This window comes from Coregonus clupeaformis, chromosome 24 (genome assembly GCF_020615455.1).
Source record: "Coregonus clupeaformis isolate EN_2021a chromosome 24, ASM2061545v1, whole genome shotgun sequence".
Lineage (NCBI taxonomy): Eukaryota > Metazoa > Chordata > Actinopteri > Salmoniformes > Salmonidae > Coregonus > Coregonus clupeaformis.
The window spans coordinates 38738918-38754283 of NC_059215.1; the positions used below are offsets into that span (position 1 = coordinate 38738918).

The 15366-nt window shown below is 40.3% G+C and overlaps 1 protein-coding gene across 1 annotated transcript in view; it reads left to right on the forward strand.

The window, feature by feature from the left end:
* The window catches only part of LOC121538173 (acetyl-coenzyme A synthetase, cytoplasmic), a 29053-nt gene extending 14511 nt beyond the window's left edge, over positions 1-14542 (forward strand). The window contains exons 7-18 of the mRNA XM_041845974.2: positions 2779-2826; positions 4332-4469; positions 4653-4823; positions 5394-5527; positions 6097-6229; positions 9049-9105; positions 9229-9309; positions 9462-9570; positions 9750-9818; positions 11897-12073; positions 12265-12339; positions 12455-14542. Of these exons, the coding sequence (XP_041701908.2) occupies positions 2779-2826; positions 4332-4469; positions 4653-4823; positions 5394-5527; positions 6097-6229; positions 9049-9105; positions 9229-9309; positions 9462-9570; positions 9750-9818; positions 11897-12073; positions 12265-12339; positions 12455-12582 (1320 nt within the window). The 3' untranslated portion in view covers positions 12583-14542. The remainder of the gene's footprint in view (positions 1-2778; positions 2827-4331; positions 4470-4652; positions 4824-5393; positions 5528-6096; positions 6230-9048; positions 9106-9228; positions 9310-9461; positions 9571-9749; positions 9819-11896; positions 12074-12264; positions 12340-12454) is intronic.
* The last annotated feature ends 824 nt before the right edge of the window (positions 14543-15366 follow it).

A 15366-nucleotide genomic window follows, 5' to 3' on the forward strand; every position in this document is an offset into this window, starting at 1 on the left:
CAAAATCATGTATAGTAACCCTAGGTGTAAAATAGTAAATAATGGCTATTTCTCAGAAAGTTTTAAACTGTCAAGAGGAGTGAAACAAGGTTGTCCACTATCGGCATATCTATTTATTGTGGCCATCGAGATGTTAGCGATTAAAATCAGATCTAATAATAATATCAGAGGATTAGAAATAAAGACCTTAAAAACAAAGGTGGCATTGTACGCTGATGATTCATGTTTTTTTTAAATCCACAACTAGAATCCCTCCACAGCCTCATAGAGGATCTAGATACATTTTCTAACCTCTCTGGATTACAACCAAATTATGACAAATGTACTATATTACGTATTGGATCACTAAAAAATACAATTTTTACATTACCATGTAGTTTACCAATAAAATGGTCTGATGGTGATGTGGATATACTCGAATACATATCCCAAAGGAAATAAATGATCTCACTTCAATAAATTTTAATAGAAAATTAGCAAAAATAGATAAGATCTTACTACCATGGAAAGGAAAATACCTGTCAATTTGTGGAAAAATCACCCTGATTAACTCATTAGTATTATCACAGTTTACCTATTTGCTTATGGTCTTGCCTACGCCTAGCGAACAGTTTTTTTAAATTATATGAGAAAAAAATATTCAATTTTATTTGGAACGGCAAGCCAGACAAAATTAAAAGAGCATATTTATATAATGAATATGAATTCGGAGGACAGAAATTATTAAATATTAAAGCATTAGACCTATCACTAAAAGCTTCAGTCTTACAAAAGTTATACTTAAATCCGAACTGGTTCTCAAGCAAATTAGTAAGATTGTCTCACCCAATGTTCAAGAAAGGCCTTTTTCCCTTTATTCAGATTACAACCTCACACTTTCAGTTATTTGAAAAGGAAATAATCTCCCAAATGTCACTATTTCTAAAACAAGCCATAGAAAGTTGGTTGCAATTTCAATTTAATCCTCCAGAAACGACAGAACAAATAATGCAACAAATATTGTGGTTAAATTCAAATATACTAATTGACAAAAAACCTTTATTTTTTGACAGAATGTTTAAAAAGGTATAATCTTTGTAAATGATATCATCGGTAGGACTGGTGGAGTTATGACGCACATGCAGCTAACAAAAACATATGGAAATGTCTGCTCTACCCAAAATTACAACCAAATAATGGCAGCATTACCGCAAAAAATGGAAGAGGAAAGTGGAGGGGGAGAAAGTAAGGAACTTGTCTGTCGGCCTTGCATTAAAGAACATAATTGGTTAAGGAAAACTGTGATAAATAAAAAAATATATCAGTTTCACTTAAGGACCAAAGGATTGACAGCCGTCCCATATAGATTGCAAAATAGTTGGGAAGAGATCTTTGATGTACCGATCCCATGGCATAGTGTTTATGAACTGACACGCAAAAACGACACCGGATTCAAAAATTAGAATCTTTCAATTTAAATTATTATATAAAATCCTTGCTACCAATAGAATGTTATTTATATGGGGGATACAATCTTCCCAGCTCTGCAGATTTTGCTGTGAAGAGACGGAATCATTGGACCATTTGTTTTGGTTCTGTCCATTTGTAGCTTGTTTTTGGACACTGGTCCAGGAATGGCTAAAGGATTGCAATATTTACCTGGAACTAACCTTGCAGATAGCATTACTGGGTGATCTGAAAAGTCATAGTCAATCAATCAATAATATAATAATACTTTTAGCAAAGCTGTTTATTTTTAACTCTCAATCTGTAGAAGCAATGAGAATAGAAAGGTTCAGAATTATTGTAAAACATCACAGTACGGTTGAAATATATATGGCAAATAGAAATCCGATATGGATGGTGTTAAGAGATAGATGGGAGGTATTGAATAGAGCTGAAGGATGGGACTAATAACAAATAATAACAAAGATAGCTAATAATGTAAAGCATACTGTGTCCATAATAAGTATATAGGCTGTATGTTGGGAGCTTTTGGGAAAGAGCACAGTTAGAAAGATATGGCATATAGAAGCAAACCGGATGGACATCATGAAAACGATCGGAGAGGTTGAGAGTAGAAGTAGTTCAGGAGCAAAAAATAAATAAATAATAATAATAATAATAATGATATATATATGTATGTATGTATATGTATATATATATATGTATATATATATATAATAGAATTATTGTAAAATTAACTGTGTCCATAAGGTGTAGATAGTAAGTATAGACCGGAAGTAGAGACCTGGGCATTGTTGTTCACTAATTTACTCCAAGTAGGGAAAGGATGGTGAGGGTTGAAAAGTAATAAAGGGGAGTATATATATAAAAAAAAAAAAAAAAAATGGGGGATTGGAAGTGATGCAGACAATTACATTGATAGAAGATACAATCTATCTGCAATATTAAGCTGATCCATTCCCCCAAAAAAAAAAACCAAAAAACAAGTTCAGGTAGTGCCTCCATTTTCTTCCAGTTGGTGCCTAATGATTACAACCCATTTGTTCATAGGACAGGTCTCTCACCTTTACCACATGCTACTGTTTAGTTAATAAAGGCTTAAGTTGTTATCCCTTTAACGTTAACTCCCTCCTTTGTTTGTTTTTCACTTGTATCTCCTGAAACAGTTCAAGCTTTTGCCGCCTTCTTCCTTGGTGTTTATATAAGATGAAAAGTATACATTGTCCCTCTGCAAAGCCTGTACGGCTTTGTCTCAGATGTCATGGTTCAAATGACATGAAGCCACCCTTTTTTATGTCTGTTGAAATAACAGTTTCTATTAACCCCTTCTAGCAGGAGAAACAGAAAGACAGAGTAAAGAAAATCCGTCCCGTCCCGCAGGTATTTCAGATTTCCCTGAGCTTGAATTTTCTCAATTTCCTTTTCTTCTTAACACCTTTCTGTCTGATCCTCTTCTCAGCGGTAGCCTAACCCTGGGGGTCGATCCCATAGTAACACCCTAACTGCTGTGTCTAGAGGGTCTCTCTCTGTCGGAGCGTGACTGTGGTCTTACTAACAGAACTCTGCTCACAACTGGTCCCGTACCTTATCTCTGCCTGGCTTTAGCCTTTTACTTTTAGCTATACTTAAGATAAGATTGTTGGGTTGAAATTGACCTGAAAGCAACACTGAAGAATAAACAATGACTAGAAGCTTTCAGATGGAAGGTAATTGACCCCTGACTCACCATGTAGATGTAGTGTATCAACACTGACCTCTCATGCCGTCAGTGGGGCCTTTCGTCTCCTGCTATAGTTAAAGTCAGTCTTTTTCGTACTGGGATTGTGCAGCACTGTCAATATACACTGAGTGTACAAAACATAAGGAACACCTGCTCTTTCCATGAGACTGACCAGGTGAAAGTTATGATCCCTTGTTAAATCCACTTCACTCAGTGTAGATGAAGGGGAGGAGACAGGTTGAAGAAGGATTTTTAAGCCTTGGTACAATTGAGACATGGATTGTGTATGTGTGCCATTCAGAGGGTGAATGGGCAAGACAAAAGATTTAAGTGGCTTTGAATGGGTATGGTAGTAGATGCCAGGCGCGCCGGTTTGTGTATGTCAAGAACTGCAACACTGCTGGGTTTGTCACGCTCAACAGTTTCCCTGGTGTATCAAGAATGGTCCACCACCCAAAGGACATCAAGCCAACTTGACACAACTGTGGGAAGCATTGGAGTCAAAATGGGCCAGCATCCCTGTGGAACGCTTTCGACTCCTTGTAGAGTCCATGCCCCGATGAATTGAGGCATACCCAATATTTTGTACTCGGTGTAGATCAGTATATGTGCAACGCTATCAATGTGATGCACATATATATGGCATATTTCAGAAATACTATGGCGGTACAAGTTGGCTGAAAACGCAGGGCCCTACCCATAGTTTAAGAACATCTGTACAGTATATTTCATTAACCCCACCCATATAGTGACCTTTAACCCCCAAGAACAGCAGTTTGGGAGATGCATTTGATTATGAACTCTGGAAGTTACATTATTTGCTAACTTCTCTCACCATTGTTTCAGACTGCTCAAGTGTATACAATGCTGATTCACTTATTCTCTCATTTGTTCTCGTCTGTCTTAGCTTGTCTGAGCGGCATGTTTGATTTGAGCTAACATTCTGACTTCTGATTAAGCGATTAAAAGTATTTAGACTTCTTCCTACTGCTTAATACGAGTGTTATCAGTTAGGCTTGGATGTTGCACTTCACTGAATAGAATCAGTTGGGTTCATCTTTTATTGTTGATTCGGTATCTCTCAAGGGCTGTAAACATTCAGCTATCCTTGTCACCCGGTCAGTCATTCTGTGTGGTTTTACCAGTGTGTGTGTGGTTCTGCCAGGTGCCGTGGAACCCTGAGGTGGATCGGTGCTGGCACAGCTTACTGAGTAATATGTCTGAGGAGTGCGAGCCAGAGTGGTGTGACTCTGAGGACCCCCTCTTCATCCTCTACACCAGCGGATCCACCGGGAAACCCAAGGTACACATTATCACATGCAAGCAATTTCAATTTCTGTCTCTCTGTGCGCCTGTCTCTCCACTCGGAAACCTAAAATACACGTCTTTATCTTTCTCGGTCACGTTTTTGTTTGCCTCCTGTTTTTTCTGTCTTCACATGCACATCAATGCTGCTGTCATGAACATGTGTGTCTCTTCTCAACAGGGTGTGCTCCACACAGTCAGTGGCTATATGCTCTACGTGGCCACCACCTTCAAGCTGGTGTTTGACTACCAGCCTGACGACGTGTACTGGTGTACGGCCGACATCGGCTGGATCACAGGCCACTCCTACATCACCTATGGACCCCTGGCCAACGGTGCCACCAGCGTCCTGGTGAGTGGAGGGCCACAGGCTTACTGCTGTCATTTAGGGGAGGGAGGGCTGTGTCTGAAATGATACATTATTCCGTTTGGTCTCTGGTGCACTATATAGGGTGCCATTTGGGACACCCAGAGGCTTTTTGTGATTAATATGATATACTTATCATTGCTATTCTGGGCTTCCACTTATATTGAAAGAAGGCTGTCAAATTTTGTGCAACATGATTATAATGTTATATGATTTTAAATGGTGTCAAAAACATCCATAGTCCATTTTGACAAACTGTAAAGAGATATGTTATAACCAAGTCATGGTTTTATTGTGACTCATCTCATACAGCTACTCATTAAAATGTCTTCTCATAAAACATGTGTATAAACAAGGAGGGGAGCGATCAAAGGAGATGTTATTTTCCACCTCGACTTCCTCATGTAGTTGAGACAGCATTCTCTTTGATATCAGACAGCCAATGATGACTTAGTTTATGATCATAGAGTTGTGTTCACATAATCTGACTCTGTTTTGTTGTCAATATGTGACTGCCTCTGACTCTGTTGTGATGTGAATCTGATCGGTTTACAGTTCGAGGGTCTGCCCACCTACCCAGACGTGAGCCGCATGTGGGAGATAGTGGACAAGTACCAAGTTACCAAGTTCTACACGGCGCCCACAGCCATCCGCCTCCTCATGAAGTATGGCAGCGAGCCCGTCCAGAAGTGAGTCTCTACACACTTGGCTCATCCACCCTGTTTCTAACCAGGATTGTGTTCATTAGGGCACACTGTAGCAAAATGTTTTGCAACAGAAAACAAAACTGTTCTAATTGGACAGTACCTCCTGGTTTGACCCTGTTTCAACAATTTCTGCCCTATTGAAAACGACCCAGGCCTGAATATGACAGGACTTCATACAGCAAAAGCGTCACTATCTACAGATGGGACTATTGAGTGCTCCATCTGCTTAAATGTGTTACTTTTTATTATTTTTTACTTTAGTTTATTTTGTAAATATTTTCTTAACTCTTTCTTGAACTGCATTGTTGGTTAAGGGCTTGTAAGTAAGCATTTCATGGTAAGGTCTACACCTGTTGTATTTGGCACATGTGACAAAGTTTGATTTGATCCTTTAAGTACATCTACTGTGTAGACGGTCGGTCTTTGCCCTCTGTATATACTGCTATATACACAAGTGTTGGCAAATGCCTGCATGTTTGGTTTTGTCCTTTTGTGTGAGGCTATGGGAGTGTGTCTTCCAGGTTAACATGTTCCCTCCCCGTGTGTGTCAGGTACAGTCGTGAGTCTCTGAAGGTGCTGGGGACGGTGGGGGAGCCCATCAACCCGGAGGCGTGGCAGTGGTACTACAGCGTGGTAGGGGAGAAGAGGTGCCCCGTGGTCGACACCTTCTGGCAGACTGAGACCGTCAGTACCCACTTATTTGTTTATCATGTAATGTTACTGAATAGATTTTAAATACATTGAAGAAATGGATGCGTTTATTGAATGTATTTTATTAGGATCCCCATTAGCTACATCCAAAGCTGCAGCTACTCCTCCTAAGGTCCACACAAAACATGACATAATTCAAAACATGAATACACAATTACAGGACAGAACTACATAAATGGACATAATACATAACATTAACAGACAGGTACAGAACTACATGTGACCCTATTCATTTTATGAATGGCTCCACCCAGTGTGATTCTTGTTCATCAACTGAATAGCTCATGAACCAGCGGAAACTCCATGTTAAGGGGACTTTATTCATTTTATGAATAAATCCAAAGGCCACGCACTATACCTTCGCTAACCCTTTAACGGCGTCACTGTGTGCTTAGGGTCGTTGTCCTGTTGGAAGGTGAACCTTCACCCTAGTCTGAGGTCCTGAGCGCTTTTGGGCAGGTTTTCATCAAGAATTTGCTCCGTTCATCTTTCCATCGATCCTGACTAGTCTCCCAGTCCCTGCTGCTGAAAAACATCCCCACAGCATGATAACTCCAAGCGGGCTGTCATGTGCCTTTTCCTGAGGAGTGGCTTCCGTCTGGCCACTCTACCATAAAGGCCTGATTGGTGGAGTGCTGCAGAGATGGTTGTCCTTCTGGAAGGTTCTCCCACCTCCACAGAGGAACTCTGGTGCTCTGTCAGAGTGACCATCGGGTTCTTGGTCACCTCCCTGACCAAGCCCCTTCTCCCCCGATTGCTCAGTTTGGCCGGGCGGCCAGCTCTACGAAGAGTCTTGGTGGTTCCAAACTTCTTCCGTTTAAGATTGGAGGCTACTGTGTTCTCTGGGACCTTCAATGCTGCAGAAAGTTTTTGGTACCTTTCGCCAGATCTGTGCCTCGACACAATCCTGTTTCGGAGCTCTAATCAAATCAAATCAAATCAAATTTTATTGGTCACATGCGCCGAATACAACAGGTGCAGACATTACAGTGAAATGCTTACTTACAGCCCTTAACCAACAGTGCATTTATATAAATAAAAAAAAGTAAGAATTAAAAAATTAAAAAAAATTAAAGAAAGTGTTGAGAAAAAAAGAGCAGAAGTAAAATAAAGTGACAGTAGGGAGGCTATATATACAGGGGGGTACCGTTGCAGAGTCAATGTGCGGGGGCACCGGCTAGTTGAGGTAGTTGAGGTAATATGTACTAATATGTTCCTTCGACCTCATGGCTTGGTTTTTGCTTTGACATGCACATGCCTTTCCAAATCATGTCCAATCAATTGAGTTTACCACAGGTGGACTCCAATCAATTTGTAGAAACATCTCAAGGATGATCAATGGAAACAGGATGCACCTGAGATTAATTCAGTCTCATAGCAAAGGGTCTGAATACTTATGTAAATAAGGTATTTCTAAAAACCTGTTTTCACTTTGTCATTATGGGGTATTGTGTGTAGATTGATGAGGAAAAACATTTTATTTAATCAATTTTAGAATAAGGCTGTAATGTAACAAAATGTGGAAAAAGTCAAGGGGTCTAAATACCTTCCGAATGCACTGTATATAACATTCTATTGGTTGCAAGAATTTTGTATAAGCCGTAAATGTGCATAATATCTAACAAGGAGAGCGAGGGTAGGAAAAAATATGAAACAACAATGCACGTTCTGTCTGAATGACTCAAATCCACCCATAGTTTGAAAGGTGAGAATGCACACACACCCGCACTGATCAAATCAAATGTTATTTGCCACATGCGCCGAATACAACAGGTGTAGACATTGCCGTGAAATGCTTACTTACAAGCCCTTAACCAACAACGCAGTTTTTTAAAGAATTTTTTTAAAATAAAAAGTGTTAATTAAGAACATTTTTAAATTAAAGCAAATAGCTAAAGAGCAGCTTTCTTGGTCCATTAACATGCAGGAAGATTCTTAGGTAGCTAAACCTATTGCCAAACTTTTATTTAGGATTTTTAAAACACTTCCTCCCTTCCCTATTACGATAATCATCTAATCTGATTACTAACTGTCAATTTACGGATACGATTGCGGCTGGTCAGATCAGCACACCAGTAAATAGCTAACGTTACACCGCATGTCTGATGGCTCATAACCAGCTAACGTTAGCTAGCTATGTTGGCTATTAGCTCACATCTGATATCTTAGCACCGTGTTTATCTAGCCAGCTAGCTAGCATAGTAATCTTTGCTAACATGCTACATAGCTATCTGCTTAGCTAGCTTGCTTATTGCATGCATGTCCGGGCACGTCGACACGAGCCTTATTATTAGTGAATTCAACTAAACTAATATTTGCAACAGGAGTTCGATTTTGGTCACTGTCAATTCATACGTTTCTCAATACTGCACCTTTCTGTTGGAGAATGAGCTAGCTTACTGCTGATTTTCCAAGATAGACATTCCTCGACATTGTGCAGTGCTCGCCGGTGGCTCTGCCAGGTGCTGAGTGGCGACTGGTATAGCAGCAGTTTTGCTATGCAGAGGGACTATCGGCATAGCTGATAGAGAAGGGCCAATAGACTAGAAAAGGCCAATATCCGCCCGATATATCGGCTCGGCCGATTATCGGTCGTTCTCTAAATTCAGCACACATAGAGAGACACAGGCTTTGTGTCTATTTGTAAAAATAGAAAACAATAACACGGCATCGACATCTCTCTTCTGTTTCTGTCACTGTCACTGTAAACTGTAAATAGTGAAAAGGGTAGTTTCATTTTGTCAGTTTGGTGTGTGTGACTGAATCTCTCTTCCCATTCGGTCTTCTCTCAGGGTGGCCACGTGTTGACTCCTCTACCTGCTGCCACACCATTGAAGCCTGGCTCTGCTGTAAGTGTTATGTTCATACTATCAAGTCCTCCATTCCTGCCCACTAAGATGCTGCCTGCCTCCTGTCATTATGAGGGCAGAGTTGGTCTAATTTGCTCTCTGTTTTTTCCCTTCCACCACCAGACCTTTCCTTTCTTTGGAGTTGTCCCAGCCATTTTGAATGAGTCTGGGGAGGAGCTGGAGGGACCATGCGAGGGTTACCTGGTAAGAAAACTGTTAGAAATTACCCAATACTTTCATTTAGCTGCAAACGTTAGATTAATTCTCACTGCAATATGTTGTCGGTATTTGATTAATTGGATCTTCAATGCTTTTGTTTTACTTTGGACATCCTTGCATCTTGTACCCCTCCTCAGGTGTTCAAACAGCCATGGCCAGGAGTCATGAGGACTGTGTATGGGAACCACCAGAGGTTTGAGACCACCTATTTCAAGAAATTCCCTGGATACTACGTCACTGGTGATGGTAAGATGAGTCTAACATGGTCCTGAGCACCATCATGACTGATGTTTATAGAATACCGCACACATTTACCATATGTATTCTTTAAGTGCCATCATATAGACTTCCAATTTGTTTTATGTATACTTGTTTAAATCAAGACCCCCTGTAAACGGCACTTATGTATTAACGTTTCCCCCCAGGTTGCCGTAGGGACAAGGATGGGTACTACTGGATCACAGGGAGGATGGATGACATGTTGAATGTCTCAGGTCAGTACTATCAGCTGGAGCTCTGTGAAATATAATGTGTAGTGTTGGAATGTCTGTACTGTGTGGTCTCTTGTTCTGCCATCTGCGCTACTGCTAATGGTGGAATTCCCCTTTGTGTTGTAGAACATATTACATTACTACTACTACTGCTGGGCACTTTCAACAAAACACCCTTTCAAAGGCCCTTCCACTGTACATACAATATACCAGGGATAATCAAGTACTATTTGAGAAGGTCCGGTCACAAAATTGTCCTAGGTGGCAAAGGTCTAGATGGATATTGTCATTTATTGGGGTAGTAACAAACCCCCACCTCGCGGCTTCGCAGATACAATTTCCTGCAATTTGACACATTTTGCCATGTCTTGTGTGTTCATTTGTGACCCACCACCTGGAAACAGTCCTATGTAGCAACATTTTAAATGGTGTTTTTTACATTGGATAAAAGTAGAGACTCAGAGCTAGAAAATTGTATATAATACACTGCAGTTGAGGAACAATGGGAAAGTCATTCTGATTTGAAAGTTTATAAACTTGTAACCCCACTTTTGAGAAAATGACCCGTGAATGTTTTGGTACATCTACTGGAGAGCTCTTCTTTGTCTACACCCATTCAGCATCTTTCACACCATCATAAGCCTTAGACCCACCCATCTCTTTAAGGATTCACAGTGTAGTAAACAACCAAAGATCTCAAGACTAAAAGTGGTGAAAGTAGTTGCAAAAAGTAGTACAAATACACTTTATCTCGTCCTTGGCCTATATCCTAATCTGACTTTGGTGCAGGTTATGTTCTTCACATTACCATCTCTGGTAAACACGCACTATATCAAATAAAATCAGTTTATTTGTCACATGCACAGGATACAGGTGTAAACGGTCTTTTGTTTAGACATGTAGCTAGCTAAACAATGAACCATAATCCCAACTCTAATGCAGAGTTCCAAACAACAAGGAACTCTGAAATCTCTGACTTCAGTGCGTTCAAAACAACTCGGGAAGAATCTATTTGAACGGTCATCCAACTCGGAATTCCAACTCGGGAACTCTGGCCTCTTTCTAGAGCTCTGACTTTCCAAACTGAAGATCACTGACGTCATGATTTGAACTCTTATTTTTCCCAGATGTTTTGAAGACTGCAATACTACCATGCAGGTAGATAAAGCTAACCAACTAGGTTCAATGTTAGCTAGCTAGCAAACATTAGGCTATAACTAGCAACTCAAATGGATTTCTGAGATACTAATAATATTACTACACAGATCATACACGAAACGTTAGCTAGTGAGCCAGCCAGTAATGAAAATGACTTTCTGACTAAATTAGAAATGGATAATATCTGAAAATGTAGGTAGACTCTTACCCGTATATATTTTTACATTTTAGTCATTTAGCAGATGCTCTTATCCAGAGCGACTTACAGTTAGTGAGTGCATACATTATTTTTTTCATACTGGTCCCCGTGGGAAACGAACCCACAACCCTCTACCAACTGAGCTACACAGGACCATATACATGGGTGAACGCTTCTCCCCCTCTGTCATGGATACCCTTAGTTAGAAGATGGAATCCGGAGACGGGTTTTATACAACGTCCTTCTGCGTTCTCTTTTGGACTCTCTCCGCATTTGGCAATCATCTCTCTGCTTCCACTGGACATTCCACTGATTTCGAAACAGGTCAACGACACTGTTTCTTCCCACCACTGTCATCAGAAGACTCTACAATGTCTGGTTCAATTCAAATGTTTTTAACTAAATCAGGGATTTCGTCATTGTCTGATTCATTTTCAGAATCATGAATAGTGTTCTGCTGTTGTGAAATATTAGTTAGTTAGTCTTCCAGGAAGATCTGACTGATGATAATGTTAAATTCTCCAGCACTAAAATATGATTCAGAGATAGGTAGACTGTTATTGTACTATATTCCTGTCATTGGACTGTATGCTTATCTGGGTCGTGTTAAGTAGGGCACACGGTAGCAAAATATTTTGCTACAGAAAATGAATATCTGTGTTGGACAAATCTAGCTAGTACCTCCCCGTTTCTAAACGTTTTCTCCCTACTGAACACACCCCAGGTCATCTGCTGAGCACAGCAGAGGTGGAGTCAGCCCTGGGAGAGCACGCGGCGGTGGCCGAGGCAGCGGTGGTGAGCCGGCTGCACCCTGTCAAGGGGGAGAGTCTCTACTGCTTTGTCACGCTCACGGATGGAGTCAGTTTCAACTGCACCCTGGAGGCCGAGCTAAAAAAACAAGGTGTTTGCATGCGTGTGTGCGTGTTAGGCCAAGTACTGTCACTGAACATGACAAAGGGGATTATCCTGCAAGGCACCATCCTTGTTATATGCATCTCAAGAGACAATAGGTTCTTGTGTTGAAGCAGATGTATTATAACTGGAATTGAGGATGTTCAGATGACTAATGCTGTGTATTATCTGTTGTGACAGTAAGAGAGAAGATTGGTGCCATTGCCACCCCCGACTTCATACAGAATGCCCCAAGCCTTCCCAAGACCAGATCAGGTGAGAGGGTAGCACATATGATGCAACATTTTACACTATGATATCAAAGCTGTACTGAATGAGAGCTAGTAATTGCGTTAATGACCAAATTGCCTTTCTTCTTCTCTGTATACAGGTAAGATCATGCGGCGCGTGCTACGTAAGATTGCCCGTAATGAGCGGGACCTGGGCGACGTGTCAACGCTAGCTGACTCTTCGGTCATCGAGCAGCTCTTCCTGAACCGATGCTGTGGTGCAGTGTGAGCTTCTACCTGCAGAGGGAGCCAGAGAGCCCTGCCAGGTATAACAGGAAGGAAGGGGAGGAAGAGTTGCAGAAGAAGGAGATTCATACATTGAACTGTAGAGCCTTCACTGTGGGGCTCAAGCCAACACGGGGTTAGCGGAAACACAACATATCCTTCTAGTTTGTCAGGAGTTCCATTCTCCCCAGTTATAAAGTACAGTTGATGTACTATTGGATTCAAAAGTTTGCTTTTTTCCATTTGAACAATGTAGACTTTTGTCATTTTGTTTTGTTTCTTTGCAGCTTGACATAGGATCGCTATGTATGTTTGTGTCTGCATGCTTGAAATGTTTTAAATTGTATTTTCTACTCCCTCTGTAATCTAGAGACAGAGGGAGTTTGTTAGTGTGTACTAGCAGAACACTGTCTAATTCACATCTCCTTTCCTCTCTTTAGTCTGTGAGTGTGGGATGATTGTACTAGAAATAAAATGTAAGGTCACATTTTGAAAAAACAACTCAATGATGCATAAACCCTTTATGATACCTACCTACTGGACGTCAACGACAACGGGCCGGTGTTTAAGGTGGTGTATCCCCCGGTGGTGTGGGAGAACATTGCTGTCATTCATTAGCAAATGTCATGGGGAACGAAAGGGGGACTGAAGGGTTATATTACCGTTTATGTCATAGGACTTTGCTTATAAATGATTATGTAGTTCTAATGAAGACATAATGAAATCCTTTACAAGTTGTTTATTTAAAAGAGTGACCTAACATAAAATGCAGGACCCATTTAGATGTTTGTAATTTTATTTATGGCAAAACTGTCATTGTGTTCATGTGCCAACATAACATTGAAACTGGATGTTATAGTTATGTCGGTTAAAAAAAAAATGGTTTTGAAATAATTTGTCTATCTTCTCACACAACTTCTGGTATTAGGGCCTGGGTGAAAATGTTTTTACGTTTTGCCATTTTATCTTTTTGTTGCCCCTTTGTATCAAAGTGACATGCAATAACTCACTTTAAATTGACTGACTACTTCATGTGCTCTGTTTTAATGGTCATTATTTCGGAAAAAAACCTGGGTTGTATTCACTAGGCACTAAACTGTAGAAAACAAACTGAAACGGGGATGGACTACTTGGACTTGTCCAATAAGAAATGCTACATTTTGTTCTCTTGCAAAATGTTAAATATGTTTTCTATTGCATTCCCTAATGAATACAACCCTGTCCTGGGCATGTTGGAGTGCTGTAATCGTTTTATTCATTCACCTGCATCTCTCATCTCGCACCTCTTTGTGTAGTTTGTCTTGACCGTTCTTACGTTCTCCAGTAGATGGTGCTATAACATGTATTTTCTGAAATCCTCAGGTTCCTCACTTCTACTACATATTTTCCCTGTAGTGTTCTTCTCTATAGCCAGTTTGATCTGTCAGTCAGCAGACAGTTCAATGCATATTATATGCACACAATGATAGACCTATATTGTGTCCAGTTATAAGACCTACAGAACAAGATCTTTGGGTATCTGACTGAACGTGACATGATGAAATGCATGGATGTGATGTTATTGTTTAGTTAGAAGCAGAATACTCTAGGAGACATGAGAGTCACAGAAATACTGATTTATGCTCTGCTGCCTGTCAAAACAATTCCTATCTTTCTCGTCGATAATTTAGCGTTTTCTGCTGTAATTGGCATTATTTTTGTTCCAAGGGCACTTCGATACATTATCATAAGATGAGTAAAAAAAAGTATTTAATCGTTCCCTGTTTTTTTTAGTATGGCATCCTTTTTTCATGTAGTCTGACTTGGTCAGAAAATAACGTATTATTTAAAAGTGTGAATGTATTAAAGAATACCGGTATGCTGCTGCTTTTTGTGTGTACATACGTCTTGGCCAGGTAGTCATTGTAAATGAGAATTGGTTTTCAATTGACTTATCTGGTTAAATAAAGGTAAAATAAAAAGCGTACTGTCTGGCTTGTAGAATTGTAGTAGCTGCCCAAATGTTCTGTGTATTTGTTCATGCTCTGTTTCATCAACTGCCTATTTTACTGGAAGCCACTAGACAGTATCTTCTACGATGAATACATATATTAATGATCCACTACTGCATCATTGTGTTCGGCTCACTTATTGATTCCTTCTCAGATTTCCCCTAGAATGGAAATTATCTGTTTTAGTGGAAACAGCACCACCCTCAAGTTGGCAGTGTTGGAGTATCGATAAGACTTGGGAAGCCTTTGTCATTGTGTGTAGACTGGAGGGAGGGTATACTCAATGAATACATTTGTATTGATTCTTCAACTGATGTATTTTTCCATTTAGTCTTTGTAATACAAATCATGCTTATCAAGTATAGAAATTAAATATGCACTTGTATGATATGCCACGTTGCTCAGTAACATGAACCATCTGCTGCCAATGGGGATGGCTGGGACTGAATAATTGATGGTGTTGTGCTTGGTTTTGGGGCAGGGGCTGGGGACGCTGGACTATTCATGTCCAGTAGCATGTTTGTTCATATTTATCTCGATCCCCTCCATCTCAGTGTTGATCAGGGATGTGAACAACACTAACGACGCTATGGTCTTTTATCACATGGACAGGTGAAGCTAAGGGGTTTGTCCTTGTTTTGGGGGTTGTGTTTGTGTGCCGCATGCGTGTGAACTAAAATAACGGCAGGGACACCCAATTTACATGTCAGGTTATTGTATTTCCTGTGCATCAAAATCCATAACTAGTGCACATGACAAAGCCTCTATGCTTTGTCCTCTTAGCATTCCCTCCACAC